Raw genomic sequence first — 20,608 nt, 5'->3', positions numbered from 1 at the left:
TTAGGAAACTTTTTAATGGGTATTTGGCTATGTGGGTGAACCTCAGTTTCCCTATCTGTAAAATAGAGCTAAAAATAGCAACCTCATAGGGTCATTATGAAGACAACACAAGTTACTATGAACAGACCATGAAGTCGACCAACTAATTTGCTTTAGTGGAGGAAAGAAATAGATGAAGAGATGGGAAATTTTGTTTTTGATCCCTGGAAACTTAGAATGATCCACTTCCTGAGATTCTGAATGGCTTACCTGCAAGAGTATAGGATGCATTAGATCATACGTACCTAAACCGTCACCATTCTTATAAAATGGTTAGTACCTTAGGTTTTGACTCTGTCATTCAGGACCAAACAGTGGGCATACATGACGCCCGGTTTACTTTGCTGATGTGTGTTTGGATTTTATAAGATTCTCACTTCCTCCAAAGGGCTTGTATTTGTGGGGTAGCTCTTGTTCAAGCTTTATTTCTTTTAAAGCCAGTCTTGGCAACTGACATACAAGCCTAAAGTATAATACTTATGTATTTCCTGATTTTCCTTCATGACCATCACATTGTGGACAAAATTAATGCCATCATGGTGACATGATTATTATTATCACTACTCTGGCTAATTTGTAATAGAGACTGTATTGTGCTTTCCTGGTGCCTTCAGAGTCTTAAACTGAATATATAGTTCCTCTAACCATTTTCCTTGCTTTTCAAAGGCACACTTGATTTTGTTTGGGTGTATTTAAATATTAACACAGACAGCTGGGATGTATTGTTTGAAGTGTAGTTCCAATTCATTTTGGATTCTGGGCACCTGTGATACTTGTCTTCTGACACATCAGTGCAGTCAGGTGTGGGCTCACCACAGAAATTTGCATCCATGAAGTGGTTGGGAGGGGAGGGCTTTGAACACTGTAGCAGGCAGATGGAAGCTCTTGATAATGGGGTAGAAAATTGGATTCATTTTGAGTTTTCAAAGGAACGCATCATTAAACAGTGCTTCTTTTCTGAGCATTGCTGGCCTTGGAGGGTTTCAAGTTTCATATCTTCAGATATAATAGGTGACTCTCTGGGATCCAGAGTTTGTGGAGGACTGGTTCTTAACCATGGGGTGGCTCCCAGGCCTGACACTGTGCTGTGTTTGGATGGTAGAGGCCCAAGCTTTGTGGCATGCATGCTTATGTTGGATTCCTTGATCTGCTGCATACTCAGTGTCCCTGAGTGTTCCTTCCTCCATCTGTAAAAGAGATGGAATGACTCCTTGCTCAATGAATATTAAATACGGCTGGAAGCATATTGCACCTAGGATATAGGCTTATACACACAGTTGGAGCCAAAACTGCGAGTTCCAGGTCTACTAGCTGTTAAAGTTACTCAGCTACTCTAAGCTTTATTTTGCTTATCCATAGAATGGGCCCGTTACTGAAACACTGCATCTGTTGCGTGGTGGTGTGTTGCAAATTATATAAGATAATGCATGTAAAGGGTTTAGTGCACCTCAGGTTCATGGTACGGAGAAAAGTTTCACTGTAGTTTGGTCAGACGGTGAAGAATCTGCCTGCCAGTGCAGGAGACCAGGATTCAAACCCTGGGTCAAGAAGATCTTGGAGAAGTGAATGGCAGCCCACTCCAGTATTCTTACCTGGAAATGCCCCCGAACAGAGGAGCCTGGCAGGCTACAATCTATGGGATCGCGAAGAGTTGGACATGCCTGAGCGACCTAACACATACACAAGCTATTGTTAGTATTAATGATGGTCCTTGTAATCTCTTGAGGTTCTCCTGTAGTTGCTCTTCTATGAAGTCAGGAAGTTCTATTCAGCTACCACAAGGTCTGTGCTTCCAGGCGGTCACAGGGCTGTGTGCATTTGACACCACTCCCATGTGCAGCAGGGTGACGGCTTTGACTCACTGTGCCTCTCCTGTCTTGCAGCGTTGACGGAGGGCTACGTGGGGACCCTGCACGAGAACAGACAGGGCAGCTCGGTGCAGGCGCAGATCCGCAGGCGCAAGGCTTCCGGCGACCCGTACTGGGCCTACTCGGGTAAGTTGCCTTGTTCCCACTGCGATCATACGGGCCAGTTCACGTCCCATTACACTCAAAGGCACACTTTTAATCAGTTTCACGCCTGATTTCTGTTTGTTCAAACCTTTTGTAGTTCCCTGAAAGTTGAAATATTCAAGCCTGTTTTTCCTCAAGCTGATAAACCTTAATTTATCTCTCCCACCTGTTTCCTCAACCTGCCTTTTCCCCTCAATTTGCATTTATTTCTGAACTTTACTTGTTAATGAGTTATTGTACCAAACTTGTAATTTTCCGAAAGACGTGGCCTTTTCTTGTCTCTTCCCAGAGGCTGTGATTTCAGAGAGCAGAAAATATAAGCTTTGTCTCGAGCTGCTAAATATCTGCTAAATATTGCAAAGCATCACGTATCAAAACGACCTATTATGCTTTAATCTAAGAAATGCAACTTTATTTTCTGATCAGATCTTGCTAGTTTTATATATTTCAGCCCACTGCGATATTTCTGTAGCCTTTTTCAAGTTTTGTTTTCACTTTTCGCCTTCGAGTCAGTGAAGAGAGAGTACATATTGTTACAACTCTGAATACTACTTTGGAAATAATTTTCTTAGATTTTAAGGGGCAGAAAAAAAACTACAAGAATATACAGGCCTTTTCTGGTTTATGCGTCTAACAACTAACAAAAAGAAGACAGGTGGATTGTTATTTCTAAAAGAGATTCTGATGCTCAAAAATATATGGGAAATGTATTTTTAGCTAATTAAGGAGGAATTCTTGAGCAAGATAGACCACTTTGGAAATCACTATAGCACTGAATAATTCAAATTTTTTTATGAAAGTGCTTGGAGGCACAGAGTATTAGTCTCAATAACAAATGTACGCATTTTCTATGTTGTTGCTCATAGAACTGAAAGGTATTATTGTCGTGATTATACCTTGGTCTTAAACCCTGAATTTCCACCTGCAAATCCTGTTAAGTTTATGTCAGTATAAAATTTATAGGCCTGATCTTTAATTACACCTTATCTATTGGCTTTTTGCATCCTTTTGTCTATTGATAAATCTCCTGCCCCTCCAGGGAGAATAGCCTATCTGTTTTGTTTTGCAAGAACAGATAGTGATTCTGAAGTCTTCCATCACACCCCATTCCTTCTGATTAGAATTATCTAATTAGAACTTTTTTGTCACCATTTCTGATAAATGAAGGAAATTGGGAGATGAAGGCTGAAATTACATATATATATATAGCTTCCTGCCAAGAAACCCAAAGAAAATTTATCATTTTGTTCTCTGTGTCTCTGATAGAAGTTAAGAAGAGGCATAAAGTGGCCTAATGTTTATAGTTCATCAATTTTGAAAGTAATGCTGTTGGGAAATTGGAAATTATATGACATCAGCATGTACAGCTGCAGATGGCAGTGACTTTTCCCATTATTTAGTTAAGACTGGGCATAATTAGTAGTGTGGACTTTGGGGTGGAGCAGTGGTTGATCCTCTTAACCCTGGGCTTGATGAATCTCCATTTTGTATTTCTGGAATGCATTGTGTCTGGATTTGAAAACTGCTTCTGTCTGTGGAAAAGCTCATAGTTTATCTTCAGTGGGTCGGCATGCTCTTCATAAGAATCTGGTAGTCTTGGGCTTGGCAGGGCTGCAACCTCCCGTTGCAGCTATTCAGCTCTCGTCGTAGTGCAGAGGCAGCCATAGGTAGCTGGACAAACTACCTGTGTCCTCACAGAAATTTATTTATGACAATGAAATTTGAATTTATTATAATTTTCATGTGTCAGGAAATCTTACATTTTAGTCTTTTTTCCCTCAACCTTTTAAAAATAGAGAAACCATTCTTTCTTTGCAGGCTGTACTAAAATTGGTGGCTGGTTAGATAGGGTCCACAAGCTGTAGTTTGTCAACCCTTGTTTTAGTTGCGCTTTTTTCTGGAGCCAGGATAAGGCAGTTATTTGAAGAATCCCTTAGAAGGGTATAGACTGGCTTAGAAGAACCACTGAAGTAACTTGCTAGGCATGACGGGAAAAACAAAAGTAAAAGGAGAAGAAAAGCATAAGAGAGTTACCAGTTGAGGTTGATAGTCATCTTCTGGAACATTCCATGGTATCAGTGGTTATTTTCAGCAAAGTGGTGAAATACTGGTTTTCACGTCAAGAACTCTTAGGGTGTTCTTTGGCACTTGAACTGCCGAATGAAAGGTCATTATTTGCAGAGGGAAATGGTTTTGAATTGAGCAATAGTGAAGTAGTCCACTTCATGAGAGAGGGGTTTAATGGTCCAGATGTTAACCTTATGACTCTAATTCACAAATTTGTATTAGTTCTTCCTAAGATAAGGCATTGTTATATTTTGGGCGGGGGGTGATGTTGTGTGTGACGATGTGAATTTTCAAGTCACGTATGTAGACTGTGGTTCAGATTAATATCTACCATTAATACCTCTTAATATCTTTATGACGTTGGGAAGGCATTTAACTGCTTGGAGCCTCAGTCTTCCCATCTTTGAAAAAGGAATAATTAATAGCACTTCCCTCATAAAGCTGTTAATGGGAATGAAATGAGATGTGTGGTGAAAAATTTAACAAATTCTGGGCATAAAGTGCCTAATGTTACTTTTTGCTGCTTTTCACACTATTAGTACTTTTGCTACTGGTGATACTGTTGTTATTGGAATTCTCTTTTGGGTGCTATGATTGTTACTGGGGGATCCCTAGGTAATACTTGGAGCTCAGCAAGCTAAATTATATCAGCCGTAATTCATAAGAGTCGCCCATTTGAGATTTGGGAATGAAGGTTCAGCGAACAAACTATCCTCCCGTTCAGGGCTTGGCAGACTACAAACATCCACCTGTATTTGTGTGTAGTTTTATTGGGACACAACCATTTGTTGATGGCTGCTTTCCTGTTAAGACTGCAGAGTTGAGTAGTTACCACACAGAACTTTGACCAAGAAGCCTAGACTATTATCAATTAGCCCTTTACGGAAAAGGTTTGCCAGCTCCTGATCACACTGGTGCAGCCTGGAGTTTTGAGCAGATGTTCAGTTCAGTTCAGTCGCTCAGTCGTGTCTAACTCTTTGCGACCCCATGAATCGCAGCATGCCAGGTCTCTCTGTCCATCACCAACTCCCAGAGTTTACTCAAACTCATGTCCCTCGAGTCGGTGATGCCATCCAGCCATCTCATCCTCTGTCATCCCCTTCTCCTCCTGCCCCCATGAGCAGATGTTAGCCTGACTCAGAAACAAAACTGTGTGGAGATAGGGAACATGTCTCTCTTTTTCTTCTGGCCTTGCATTTCCCTTGAGCTGAAATGTCCCCAGCAAATATTCTAGATAGCATTCTAGTGATCCTTGTGTTCCTGCTTTGGCAAAGTTCTGGGAAGAATACAGATGAGGAAGTGATATGTTTTAGGAGGTGGAACACGGAGAGGAGTCGGTGTTGGTGGGCCTGGGGCCCCTGGGTTCTGGTGTCCTTCATCATTAGGTTGCCTTTGGGTACAGGGTGGGGTTTGGTGAATGATGCTGATCTGGTTATTCTGGTAGCAGCCCACCCAGTCAGCCCACTAATCACTTGAGGAGAGTTACGTAAGTAGTTGAGCTGTGGAGAACTTGTTTTAAGGATGTTGTCGCGATCGTACTTCGTTAATAGTGTGACTTACCACGTTAGACTATCTAAGTGATTTCAATGTCACTGCATCATCTTGGATAATGTCTGCAACCGATTTATATTTGAAAATGATCAACAACCTTACTCATAGGCTTATCATATGATGCCACTGTGAACACCAGCAGCTTTAGGATAGAGGACTGTTTATTGAGGAGCCTGGAGACTGATTAGTCCCATTGTGCCCATCTGAGGATAGACTGTCTCTCGGGTCCTTAGTTATTTCTACTCTAAAAAGGAGTGGTCATAATGTCTGAGTTTAGTGTGAAAACATCATGCATTGGAGAAATGAAACAGAACATAAATGTAAGATTATCATCATTAACTGTTAATGTAACTTCAAGATTGCTTTATATCTTTGGATATATTTTCTTTATACCAAGAACAGGAAAAAGGGGGGAACACCTTTTGGTGTAGTTCATACAGAATTACGCTGAGAAAAACAGTAACAATAATTTGGGTGTCAACTGGAAATATTAAAACACCTGCAATGCAGGAGACCTGGGTTCGATCCCTGGGTTGGGAAGATTCCCCTGGAGAAGGGAATGGCTACCCACTCCAGTATTCTGGCCTGGAGAAATCCATGGACTGTATAGTAGGAGTCTGACACAACTGAGCGACTTTCACGTTTTTTTACTTCTCTTCTGTTGGTTTTCTTGACTAAAATACAGATATTTTTTCTGTGTTATTTGAGGTGATGACAGCTCATGAATTTTGGAGTTCACCCAGAACTTCTGTAAGTATTACCCAAAAAGTAACACATGCTAGGTAGGTCATTGTTGCCGGAAAGAGAAATGAGAAACAAATTTGGAGCAAGTTCAAGTAGAAATTTGAGGCATTTTTATAAAGCTTTCTGTTTCCTCTCCGCCCCCTCAAAGACTTAGGGAAAAACAGGTGGTGGGTTTCTCCTCCCATGCCGTTTTAATTTATCCTCTTCGGTGGTTTTCTTCATTTTTAATAATCTTTATCTTATGTTCTTTTTGTGTAGATAGATTCTGTGAATCAATACAAGGGGGAGCATTTCTCACTTTTAGAGGACTCCCAAATTGAGACATGCCATGACCAAAATTCCTTTGAAAGAAGTGTCTGGTGCTGCACTAGGTGAAGGTCAAGCAGGATTGCTCTAAGAGGCATTCCTTCCTGGCCAGAAAATTGTGGGATGAGATTTCCAAGGGCCTTACTGATTGTCCTGGGGTTTGGTGACTTGCTCAACTGTAAAATGGAGATGACAGGACATACCTTATATGGCTCTGAGAGCTAGCAGTAATATATGTAATCGCCTGCTATGGCTGTTAATCACTTGGCCACCCCACTGCACTATGCATATGAACATCTTGTTTTATACCATGCATGTGTGTGTATGTTTGTGTGTGCGAGAGAGAAGGAAAAAGGAAAGGGGAAGAGGCAGAGAGAGAGAGTTTTCCTGAGCTAAATGTAGAGTTTTTAAGGACAAAGATTATAGCTTATTATTCCTTGTTTTTCCTGCTATGTGCCAGAGTATCTCCTCTTGTATATATTTGGAACATATTTTTCAAGTAGGTGAATGCATGGATGGATAAATGAATTCATACCAGAGTCTGTGCTTGGTTGGGAACTCTCTAAGGGGATCTTGTCATGAAATCCAGATAAGTTAGTGGGTGATTTACAAAAGGTTTCACTCTTGGATCCTTTTAAGTAACGAGCTCCCCTGGTGAACTTAAGACATAATTAAATTCCTAGAATAACATTTCCATGCCTATTTTTAATAACATCTGTACGGGGTAAAGCAAAATACACAAATGCCTGTCCGGGTCTGCTTCTGTCATGAGAAGAATGGAAGGCGCTGTGGAACCTTCCAGTGTACTGTTAATATTGTCATATCGTGTGCCCCCCTCCTGACACCTCCCAGGAAGTCTCCTAAGGGAATCACTTCCCTGGAGACATTCCCTTTGCAGTAGAGACCTTCTGATCTGATGGGTCCACACTGTTGAGATTGATTCTCGTTAAGTCCTGGCTCAAGGGTATGTCTACCTGACCCCACTCTCTTCACTGATCAGTTTCCTCTTTATTTTTGACAGTGAATTTCCCTCTTCTTTACAATTCTCTAGTAGTCTGTTTACAGTTTTGAAGTAGAAGTTATTGTGTGCCAGGTGTTATGGTATAGTGGGAGGGGCCAGAGAAATTCCTCAGAATGGCTCCTGCCAGGTTCCCTTAGAGATGGACAGGTGTTTTCCAGGACTGCAGAAGCCTGGAGGCATAAACAGCCTAGCCTTGACTGGGGAGCTGGAGTAGTACCTCAGTGGGTCTGGGGCGTGTGGTCAAGTGGAACAAGTTGCGGGAATAATGCAGAGTATCGGAAGTAGACCAGGAGGGGTCTAACAGAATTCTCCTAGTGACCTAGAACATCTTGCTGAGGGACTCACTTAAGGATTTTACGGTGAAAATGATCTAAGTTGGTTTTATGTTTGAGTGAGACCTCAGGTTGTAGCATTAAGGATTGGTCAGCAGGGGAAGAGAGCAGAAACGGAGAGAAATGTTGAGGTTGTATCTTCAGGAATTTGAGATATGAAAGAGCCTGCGGGAATTGATTACATTTTGTATATGAAAGAGAAAGCAAATGAATTGTCTGGGATGTTCCCCAGAATGATTGAAGAGGGCATTGCATTTAATTTAAATGAGTATGTGAGGAATGGTGGGTTGGTTGTAAAGATAAATTTGGACTTGAACCTATTAAGACATGGTATGGTCTTTTGTTTATATTTCTTACACCCTTTAAACTTTATGTTCCTTGAGCAGAACCTTTGTCTGTAATTAATCTTTGTATCTCCCTGTTTCTACCTTAATGTTTTGAAATAGAAATAGTTTGTAGGACAAAGTACAAGCTATTTTTTCCTGTAGGTACTTGTTTTTTTTTTTTTTTTTTCTTTTTGCACTTGATCTGTGATTACAAGGATAGATAGAGAAAAAAACACATGTGGTCACACAGTAATCAGGACTTTATGTATAAAAGAGAAAAATGTGGTGCCATATGCCTAAGGTACCTTGAACATTTTTCAGTGAAGACTTTGGCTTTTTTCTCTTCCATCGTTTGAATGAAATTATTCTATTAACTTAGAGATGTGTTCTTTATCTTCTTCTTTTTAACTCTGTTCTAATCTGTGCTACTTGAGTGCGAACATTTCCTAGCATCTTCTTTCTGGAGGTGGTTTCACAAGTGTTTGTAAAGCTAACAGATGTTATTGTATGTTGTAAGAGGACATCAATAAACTCCTTAGGGTCCTTGTGACCCTTGGCAAAAGCGTATTAGAAGATAAAGTTTTATTCAGGGTTGGGTTGGTATCAAGTGCTGTGTAACAGTGATAAAAGTTTCAATTGTTGCTATGATGAGATGTTTAAAACATGGGTAAATGGAAGGCTGAAAGTTCGGGTTTTAAATCGGCCTTGAAGGTAGCAGGTTGATGGAGCCTTTTTTTAAGGACTCTGGCGTAATCTATGAAGATATTGAATGTTGATAGGCTTTGATCTAGCGCCTCTGCTTCTAGGAATTTGTCTTTCAGAAACACTTGTATGTATCCCCAGTGTGCCATTGTGAGTGTAACAGTCTAAATAACCATCAGTGGGGACTTGGGTAGTTTTAGTACATCCTTATCTTGAAATGCTTAGTAAACATGTACCAATATGAATGAGGTTGAGCTACAAGATGTATAAAATAATTTGGGTAATAAGGTCTCATCAATAAATAGAACTGAGAAGTTGAGAGACTATACACAAAGGTTGATTGTGATTATCAGTGAGAAATGATGGATACTGCCTTTTTATATTTATAAGTATATAATATTATAATATAGGGTTATATCTGAAATATTTTATTATGCCAATACATCCATAATATTTCCTAAGATAATTCTTTTATAATAGATGGCTGAGTTTCATCAAATTTGGGCAATTTTCTTTGTAACTATTAATATTTCGAGGGGAGAAGAAGAAGAAAAAACTGCAAAGAAAGCCAGAAGGAAAGGAAAAGCCTTTTTTGTCTCTTTAATTGGCTAGATCTGCATTTTTCAAGTGAAATATTTTCACTGGCATTTCAAATTTTTATAAGATGCTGATATGAGCCATGCAGAAATTAATGCACTGATATTGATGCAGTTTGAACATCAAGATTTATTGTACAAAGTGGTAAATATTGGTGCAGGCAGAGGTAAGGTCAATATTTGCTTTGATATAACATAAATCTTAACATTTAGTAATCTTTACATTCAGTGGGCCTACAGAAGGCATATAGAGAATTATCTATAAGTATGCATTTTGCATACCTGTGATGGATCAAAGTCAGACATCTTCTTCCCTGGTCATAAATTTGAAAGGATGATACTCTCTCCTTTAAAACTGGTATCTTTGGGGCAGGGGCGGGGTGAGTCTGAGTTAATAGAGGAACATGATTAATTTAAAGAGTCAAAGGAATAGCATACCTAGCCTTACACATGCCTAATAATTGGAGAGCCAGTGATTTGCAATGTGCTGTGTGATTTACTTAAAGGCTACTCATTTTCCTTTGTAAGCTAACAAAATGTACTCATTTATTATATACAATTTGGTTCGTAAAACCCGCTTTCTGACTGCATAAAAGAGAGGAATGTTTCTGTCATTCCCTTTGGGTATTGTTAAGTTCTGTTATGTGGAATTTCTTGGCAAATAAAATATTATTCATATATATCTTGCTGAGTAACATTTTATCGGATTTCCCTTACAATCATTAAGATGAACTACACTCTTATTCCTTATCTTGTCTCTTCTCTTGCTGAGGCGAGCCTTACAAAAGTAAGGGAAAGCTTACTGAATTTCATTAGCTTTTGAACTTTTATCAATAGTATTGCCATTACATGGCTGAAATGTCTACTGTGTGCCTAAAGAGGGCTATTCTATTTGTTTACATATAGACAGGAACTTAGTTTAAGCTCAAGTTTAATCTTGTGTTTGAGCAAAAGTGTTAAGTGATACATGGTTGTGTTGTGGTGAGTCCACCGTGAATATTGCTCCTGTCTGATACCCATGCAAAATGCTGTCTTTGGTCTTCAAGAGTTTGTTAAGTGATCCTGAAATTAATCTCACTTCCATCTCTCAGCTGCTAATTTCCCATGACTCTATTTGAGATCAATAGCATTAAACATAGTACATCTTCTTGGTTTTCTTTCTTGCTATTAAAAGTTAACCTTTCCTCCATTTCAGTTATATTAAACTATGTATTTTATCATGTAATTAAGACTTTGTTTAGGTGGAAAAAAAACCCAAATCAGTAGTAGGTGTATCATGTGGAACCTTGCCTTTTTGACAAATGCTTTCTGGTAACTTTAGGAGTCCTTGCTTTTCGTTAATAATACTGCAGTGTGTAATAAATAATGTTTTCCCTGAGTGTAGTATTAAATGTGATTTTTATGTCATGTGAAAAATGACTCTACTGTGTCATATGCTAAAGTACTTGACTTTAGCATAATAAAGTCATTTCTTCTGAAGTTCTCTATCAAGGAGAAACTCACAATTTAGTGCTAATAGGTCTATAATAATTGTCTGTCACTTGCCAATATCACTTTTTGAAAGAAACAGGTCTTGCCCAGGGCCTTCACCTGGAAGGGTATTTTAGAATTTGATCCTGTGACTTTCATTATATCCTAGTATCCCTAATTTATGAAAGGCTGTGCTAGTTTTCTGTTTTGGTGTGTTAAGTTTCCTGTTAATTACATATTTAAGATTTTATAAAAAGTTACCCAGTTTAATAATAAAAGTCAGCAATTGTACAGCTGGGTGTTCCAATGTCACAAAGTAAGTCTTTGCTAGGAGATGTTATCACCATTTTGGAAGGATTGAAAAGCCTCTTACATGCCATACAATCAACATGCATCTCTGCTGAGAAAAAAAATCACGAAGGGTATAGAGATTCTTAAATTGGCTTAAAAATGTAGGAGATTATTTAGTGTCCTAATTTTAAGAAGTATAACTCTTTGTATGTCCTGGCTCTGGTACAGCCATGTAGATGATTAAAAATCCTAAAAACACACTGGCCCAATTCCCCTGAATTACCCCTTCATCTCTGCCTCAACCACTCCTGTTCTGGGACCTTAGGATTGAATACCTGCCCTCTACTATCCATTGTTAGTGTTCATTGCCTCTGATTTGTTAAACATTTTACATTATCATCCCTGCATCCATGATGGAGTGAATTTCAGACAGTGAATGTGTGGACTGTGGGCTGTTATATGTTATCCTCTGCGACCCACTTAATGAATTTTGGTTGCCTTGAGATCTTCACTGAGTTTGGGAAGCCACTGGATCCAAATTTTCTGTTTGTGTTAATCCACATTCTCCCAGTCTGATGGCCATTCCCTGGGAGGAAAACGAGCTTCTTCTTGAAACTGCATGAAAATTTGCTGCTCCCAAAGGTATCATTTAGTTGCTCTGTCCCAATTATTGTTGGCCTCTTTCCTTCCCGGAAACCAGTGTGTCTCTCTGCCACCCTTCCCCCTAGTTCCATGTGTTAGGACAGCACTCTTTGAGCAGGGTGCGCTTGCCATTAGTACATTTGGTATTGATTGGTTGTTGAGAAACTTTAGCAGGAAAATGAAATATGAGCCTGTAGTAACTAGATTCTATGATGAGTGTCTGCAAAGATGAGAGAAGCCATTTGTGGTGTGTTTCTGCTTCTGGGGCTCTCTGTGATAATGGGAGGTATTTTTTCCTCACTGTTGCGAAGTGCACAGTCCACACGCTCCTCTCGGGAAGTGATTTTGACACTTATTGAATGTCCTGTGGCTTTTATATTCTTACACCACCTCCTAATGAGCTATCTTTATAACATCCTTTTTGTGTAAAGTTTGCCCTTTCTCTCACCATTCACTGGGGTGTGAAAAGGACGTTTCAACACTTATGGTCAGTTGGACCATGGATCTGCTGTGCCAGCAAGAACAAGTCAAGATTAGCTTCTTTTGTTCTGAGGATTCCTGGCTGGCGGTATTACCAGGATTTCTCCCCAGTTCATAATGCAGTCATTTCCAGGGGCATGTTTGTGTATAAGGATTTGCTTTTGTATCGCTTACCAGGGTTTAGCATCTGGAAAAGACCTGCGGACTCTCCTGTCTTAATAGTAAGAGCAGTGTATCTCTAAAGTTATGTGTCTAGAGGGCAGAGCACCTTTGTACTCTGCCATCTGTAAGGTACACTCCATGCTGTTTGTTATACCAACCAACCTTAGCTGGTAGAGTTGGTACTTTGAATCCCTTTCCTCCTGGCTGTAATATGACTTCTGCAGTTGCGGAGGTCAAACGCTGAGGTATGACGTCCAGAGAAAGAGAAAGTATCCCTTTCCGATGTCTCTGTTTAAGAGCAAGTAAATTCTGCCTCAGAGCACCCTGCCCTTGGACTATCAACCCTTCCACCTCATTGGTCAGAACTGAATCACGTGTTCAAGATTCATCCAGTCACTGGCAAGAGAAATGGAGTTAGCTTGATTGGCTCAGACCAGTCAGTGTACCTAGAAGAAGCAGGGGGCATGCCTGGCAGTTGGCTGGTTAAGCACTTGGTGCTTGCTACCCTTGTTGTCCTTTCAGGTCTTAAAAGCTAAGTGATCTCACGGAACTTACAGGAAAAGAGTTACAGGGAAGACATTTTTTTCCTTTTGAGCTGAGTTCTTGATTTCAGAAGTCTGAAGTGGTTGTAAATAAAGTAATATGTTTCCATGAATCAGGGAGTCTATAACATTCAGGGTTGTACTGTCTAGTTAATCCTGTTAACACTGGTGATACATGGCTGCTGCTGCTGCTACGTAGCTTCAGTCGTGTCCGACTCTGTGCGACCCCATAGACGGCAGCCCACCAGGCTCCCCAGCCCCCGGATTCTCCAGGCAAGAACACTGGAGTGGGTTGCCATTTCCTTCTCCATGGCTATTTCCATTTAAATTAATTAGAATCAAATGAAAAATCATACTAGTTGAAATTCAAATTCTTGGTAGCCACAAATGGCTAATGGCTACCTTTTTATACTGCTAAAGATACAGAATTTTTCCATCTTTGCACAAAAGACTTCTGGACAGTGCTGTTCAGAGGAGTTATACATTACAGGGAAGGCAGCAGTTAACATTTACTGAGTCTGTCTCAGGCGCTGGGGGGAATTGCTTTGTCTCTGTTGACTTGCTGTTCACACCAGCCCTCTGAGATACACCCTTTTTACAGAAAGGAAAGTCTCTGTGGGGAAGTGGCTTCCCAAGGAGCAAGTTAGAGGCCTCTCCTGAGTAGTGACCCCTGTCTGCCTGTCCCACCCTCCTAATCACTGGAGCTCAGTTTGAAAGTGGGACAGTCTGATACTTACATCCATTCCCCTAAGTGGAAAGCATTAGGTGCAGATGCTTTTTTAAGATCTTCCTGAAAAACTTGCTTATGCTACAAGTGTTCAAGATTCTCAAATTCAGGAATGGACCCATAGACCTTGTTTCACTTTGTCGGTCTTGGGGAGTTCTAGCTCTTAAGCATGAATTTTGCCAAGAATCTGTATCTTTGCCTAAAATAAGAACTGATAGTGATTGACTTGTGTATGTGTGTGTGTGCTCTCTGGAGTTCAGTGTATTGAATTTTTCACTGAAAGGGTGTTGCTCAAAAACTGGCCACAAGGCATGCTTAAGTCCAGGTTCTAGGGTCACAACAGAGAATAAAATACACAAAATTCCATTTTTACCTGGTGGAGACTGACAGTGTTACATGCACAAAATAATATGTAATCTCATCAAATAGTACTATAAAAAATACTCCTAACTCCAGCAAAGGGAAGCGAGGCCTACATGGGGCATTCCTGAATCTGAGAAGCTTGTATATGTCTGAAAAGCGTGCATATGTCTTGGATCATATGCACATTTTTTCAGGAAGCTCTTAATTCTACATCTGTACTTAATGCGTTCCGCTTATGAGAATGGATGCCAGTATCAGGTTGTCCCATTTCCAAACTTGGCTCCAATGACTAGGAGGGTGGGGCCAGCAGACAGGTCATTGCTTGGGAGAGGCCTCTAGCTTGTTCCCCAGGCAGTAAGATAAGGCCAGCAAGATTCATGACCTGGAGAGAGGTGCTGTTTCAGAAGGGGAAGCTGGAGAAGGTCTCTCTGATGAGGTGGTATTAGAGGAGCAACCTTGCATGTGATGACCAAAGCAAGTAGATACTCAAGCCAGGCAATGAAGGCAGAAGCAAAGTGGAGAGAGCACGGATTCTGTTACCTTTAGTTGGGACTTACTCTAGAACTTCCAGTTGCCCAGGGTTCTGCTTAGTGTCTTACGATGCACAGCACAGTCCCCACAAGAAAGAGTTACCTGGCCCCAAATGTCATAGTGTCAAGACTGAGAAACTGCATGTTGGAGGCTCGCCAGAGTTCCTTGCTTTCTTAAAGTCTGTCCCCCACGATGCTGTAAGAAAGAGTTGCCCCTTTCTAGCTAGCAACGGATCCATTTCCTGAACAGAGCAAGTATTCTATGATGAGCTTGTGGCAGGCTGTGTTGTGCAGATTTCCTAAGGTATTACAGGACCAGGTGAGTGGCATGTTGTTCAGCCCTCTCTGAAGACTGGAGAGGAGAAATAGAAAGCTTGACAAATTGACCATTCTGGAAGTCTTTGCATGAAATCATAAAGGAATGCATCACAACTCTGGTTGTGGTGAAAAGCCCACATCTCATATTGTGTGGAGGCAATGAATGATAGCCAGGCTGCAATAAAGAGGTGATGAGATTGCTTTCATTATTACTGTTGTATTTTTGAGGTCCCTGGTGACTATTCCGTGTGCCAATCCTTTGACCTAAGAGGCTGTTATGAAATAATACCTATCTCAGTATTGCTAACCATGAAGGACCCTCCAGAATACCTGATCAAGCTGCTATAGCATCATGAGAAAATTTAGTTAGCTGGTGTGAACCGTGGTAAGTCACTTCAGAGTTGAGCAGGGCATAGCACACTTTCTTGGGCAATCACTTTTAACAAAGGGAGTGGAAAGGAAAATAGAGCTGTGAATGATGACAGACAGGTAATCATAAACCAGCTTTTTGTCAGATATCAGCAGCTAAGTATTTTACTTATGTACCTGTTTTAATAATGACCACAGGTTCCTCCTAGAATGGATTCCTTACCTTCTGTGTATGGCTTAAACAAAAAGTATGCTATATGTGGAGGGGATATAAGAGTGTGTAATGTGTTTGTACATGTCACGGTGCCCTTAACTTTCTATAGAGCACATGGTTATTATCTACTTGCTGTGTTCCAAGCCCTCTTGTTCATGTTTAGATATAAAGACAGATTCGTGTGGTCACTGCCTCTAGGAGGTCAAAGTCTCTCTTCTTCTCTGTTTTGAAAATGAAATCCATTATCAGTTATAGTCAGTGACTCAGAAGGTGGAACATACTGACATTGAATATATTTATCCTGATACTTCTATGTTACTATAGAAGTATTACTCTCTACTGAGAGCTTGAAAAGGTGTAAGGTCATTCATACACCAGGGTGACCCAGAAATACTCTTTCTTTAAATTGGAATGATAACATCTTATGTAAGTATTTACATCTCCATTTAAATTGTGTTCAGACTTGCATTATTGCAGCTCCCTCCATCTCCAATTTAGGATTCAAATCCAGATGCCTATTTATGCTGAAGGTCATGTGAGAAGCACATTTCTCCCCAAAGAAAAGTTGGAATTATCATTGTCTTTTTCCCGCCCTGGATTCTCGCTCATATCCAAGACTGATTCCAAAGGACTTTGTCATTACTGTTGACAGGAGACTTTGTTTTTGGAATATTCTTTTACTTTCAGTTTTTTCTCCTAGATTTTTGAATCTAACAGCTCTGATTGATGCCAACTTTTCCAGGTCTCCATCTATATATAAAAGGGGTAGATTTGGGATTTTCCAACCCTCTGATGGAAATGCAGACTAAATTATAAAAAGATAGTATGCTTCTATTACAAATGTATTATTTAACATCACTATTATATTAAAATGTTTTTTCCAATTAGAAATGTTTAGTATGAAACATCTGTTTATTATTAAAATTTTACTTAAGATAACCATACTCCATTTTTTAAAGTAAGTAGTTTTTTGTAGTAAGAAAGGAACACCATGCTCTTTTACACTATCTTTTTTTGGCTTATTCAGATACATCATGATTTCACTGTAGTAAATTATTTTTCCTAATTTCATCATGCAGATGATGACAAAATGCATAGATTCTCAATTAAGTAATTTGTCTAAAGGTAGCTGCAAGTGAGTGCTGCCCTTTGCAGAATATGTTTTACTGGATCTTAAGAGCATTTAAGATACCTTTTTTCATAGGAATTGCTTGACATTTACGTATTTTAAGTGATTTTCATGAATCAAGTGCAGCTGTAATATAAAAGGTAGAAAATATACACTTTCAGGGTTTAAAGACACTTCAGTGGGTTGTAGAATACAAGTTCAGATGAATATTTGGTATTTGATTTTGAGCTCTCATTACAGAACAAAATAGATTTATGCAGTGAGAGGACAGGAAATATAATAATGAAAAATATATTAATTGATTTCAGATTTCTGTCTGTAAAATCTTGGTCATAAATACAGTTATTAGAATCCATGTTTATGGTCTTGAATTTGATATAGAGAGAGTTATTCATCTGAAAAGCCAGCGGTCCCACCATTTATCACAATGGACTGTGAATTTATATTTCTGGCCTTACAGGTGTGATGTATGTCTCTTTTTGGTCAGGGCATTTACTGCAGGAATTAATTTTAGGCATTGGGAGACTTTTATGACCATTTCAACTGTTAGTTACTTGAAGGTTTAAATAATTTTACTGATTTCTTGGTGTAGCCTTTTCGAGAAGAGTTTCTGTGAACAAAAAGAGTGTCATCAGTATGGAATCGTTTGAGTGTCTCTGTGTTTCCTTCTGAACTGAGTTTCATTGTAAGCAGTCTTTGGCAGAGGGCCAAGTAAAGGTGATTGTTCAGAGAGTTTTACCAAGTCTATGCCACCTGTGTTCAGTAGGTGGTTAAAAGACCTTTTATGGCAGGAAAGTCCTGGTGGCAAGGAAGGTCGGGAATTGCTGAGGTGAACATAGTAGGTATTTTTACTGCAGGATTTGTCATAACCTTTAATAATCCACTCTTACTAAAGAATTGGACACGTCTCCTTCATTGTGTACTTATACACTCCATACGGAAGGGAGGGGAAGACAAAAGATGCAAAGGGGTCTGGGGTGGGGAGTATGTGGGTTGGAGATTGGCTCTCCTGAGCCAGATTATATTGGGAGAAAAAAGGAATAGCAGGTCCTCAGATTGAGATGGTAGAACGCATTTCCATACATTGCCATGAGGAATGAGGCAATGCAGATTCGCTTTTGATTGAGAATCACTGCTGTGCTGTGCTTAGTCACTCAGCCGTGTCCGACTCTTTTCTGCCCTATCGACTGTAGCCCTCCAGGCTCCTCTGTCCATGGGGATTCTCCAGGCAAGAATACTGGAGTGGGTTGCCATGCCCCTCTCCAAGGAATCTTTCCAACCCAAAGATCGAACCCAGGTCTCCCGCATTGCTGGTGGATTCTTTACTGTCTGAGCCACCAGGGAAGCCCAAGCCTTAGCATTAGCAGTAAGTCACTTCAGCCGTGTCCGACTCTTCACAGCCCCATGGACTGCAGCCCACCAGGCTTCTCCGTCCACGGGATTTTCCAGGTAAGAGTACTGGAGTGGGGTGCCATTGCCTTCTCCTAGGGAAGCCCAAAACATGATGATAATAGGTCATAACAGAATAGCATATCATGGAATTTTTAGATGGCAAAATTGACTATGGTGTTTGACCTGACAAGCGTTTTAAAATAATTGTGAAAAGTTTCTTATTGCAAGTGGGTGACTTTAAGTATTTCTTACCTTTTTTTGGGGGTGGGGTAACAAATGTGGCATGGATTTCATTTCCCTTTGATTTCTTCCATGTCAGCCTTGGAAAGCATGAAATTGATTTTAACTCACACTGGAGACGATGAACAATGATTGGTTGCCGAATTAATCCCTGGGTTGGAAAGAGCCCTTGGAGGACAGAGTGGCAACCCATTCTGTCCAGTTTTCTTGCCTGATAATCTCATGGACAGAGGAGCCTGGCTGGGCTGCAGTTCATGGGGTTGCAAAGACATGACTGATCATGCACACACACTTACATGTTCACCCCTGATCTATATAGTTAAAAGATGTTGCCTGAATTCAATCACAAAAGTAGACAAGCCCATACTATTACTTATCTGAGTATGTTGGCCTGCCGCATATGCAACCATGCATACATATACTTTTTGGTGGGTCTGATTGTGGGCCTAATTTTTTGGATGATTTTCTTAACTTTGCATACACTTTTTCCCCCTGCATATAATCTCATTCCATTCAGAACATCTCTAATTTCGGTGGAAATGGCTTCATAAAGAATTTAAAACGAGCTGTGATTTGAGATCTTCTTCTTAAAAAAAAAACAAAAAACCGGAAATTAGATTTATCCAGGTTAGAATTTTATCTAGAATTATAGCTTAATAACTCTTAATATTTTCTAATTCATATGTGAATGAAATTAAAAGTTGGCTTTTTAATTTTGGGAGTGTAAAGGGAGCTTTTTTAACTTTTCTTTTTGCCTGCCACAGCATCTTTTTTCTTGGCATGGACAGGAGTGCCCTCTGTCACACCTTTTTTTTTTTTTTTTTTTTAACCTTTTGCCCTTGGGTCCTGGGCCTTTAAACTCTGTTGGCAGAATGTTCTCCCTTCCACACTTACTTTCCCCTGGACCATGAGGTTATCGTGCTCTCTGACTCTTGTTTCTCTCTTAAGACAGCTGCACCTCAGTATCGGCCGTGGTCCTCTTTACTTCTCCTACTTATGCCTTATATTTGGGGAGGTTGATGCAGGTGGGGAGTCGAGTTCAGTGAAAAGAAAGTGAATTCTTTTCTCTCTTTTACACTGTACAATGCCTTTTTAAAAAAGCAGAACAAAGCGAAAATAAGATACATTATGATGAAACTCTGACACTTGACCATAATTAAGCTTTTAGTTCCCATAATGTTGAGTGGAGGCTGGAAAATCTGCCAAACCTCTTATTCTGTGTTCAGCTTAAGTTTGCTCTGGCACCTCAGAAGGAAGAAAAAAAGGGTTGCAGAAACTGGAGGATTTTATCTTATCCTTTTTTAAAAAAAAAAGCTTTGTATGCTTTGAATGGCATATTAATTTCATATTCTGGTAGTTCTTTGAGTTTTCTTTAAACCATGCAAGCTGATCATGTGTGACTTCTGTCTGTGTGTTAATGCACATTTAAAGATGCTTAAGGTGCTAGGGGTTAGTACTTGAATCCTTCAGTTTCCCTCATAAAGTATTTTGTTTTTGCAGTTTAGTTACCATGGAGATGAGATATAAATCTAATACCAAAAATAATTATTGTACCTACAAAACTCAAATTTGCCACCTTGCCTTAGTGCGTTCTTTGCTACTTCAGTGAACTGTTTTTGGAACAATGTTAAAATGATACCATATTCCTGTTTTCTCTCTTTCTCCATTTCTTTCCTAAAGGATTGGGGTAGCTTGAGCAGATAGAAAAGCTGTGATAACTATTTTAACTTTTGTTCACACACACGTGGTTTTCTTTTTTAGACATTTGATTTTTGGTAACATTCTGTTAATCTAGAATAGATAATTTATCTGGATCAATACATAAAAATTCACATTAAAAAAAAATAACCTGATGGACTTCCCTAGTGGTCCAGTGGTTAAGAATTCACTTGCCAAAGCAGGAGACATGGGTTCATTCCCCGGTCTAGGAAGATCCCACATGCCATGAGGCAGCTAAGGCTGTACGCCACAACTACCAAGCTGGTGTTCTAGAGACTATGCTTTGCAACAAGAAAAGCCACCACAGTTAGAAACCTACGCACT

At 39.9% G+C, this 20,608-nt stretch overlaps 1 protein-coding gene across 4 annotated transcripts in view; it reads left to right on the top strand.

Moving 5' to 3' along the window:
• The window catches only part of PTPRG (protein tyrosine phosphatase receptor type G), a 774,731-nt gene that overhangs the window by 199,466 nt on the left and 554,657 nt on the right, over positions 1-20,608 (top strand). For all 4 annotated transcript variants that reach the window (XM_060402273.1, XM_027958231.2, XM_027958232.2 and 1 more), the window contains exon 2: positions 1,923-2,033. In XM_060402273.1, coding sequence (XP_060258256.1) covers positions 1,923-2,033 — 111 coding nt within the window. The remainder of the gene's footprint in view (positions 1-1,922; positions 2,034-20,608) is intronic.

Source organism: Ovis aries, chromosome 19 (genome assembly GCF_016772045.2).
Source record: "Ovis aries strain OAR_USU_Benz2616 breed Rambouillet chromosome 19, ARS-UI_Ramb_v3.0, whole genome shotgun sequence".
Classification (NCBI taxonomy): domain Eukaryota; kingdom Metazoa; phylum Chordata; class Mammalia; order Artiodactyla; family Bovidae; genus Ovis; species Ovis aries.
Note: the sequence above shows the minus strand (reverse complement) of the source record. Positions and strands in the feature narration are given on the sequence as shown.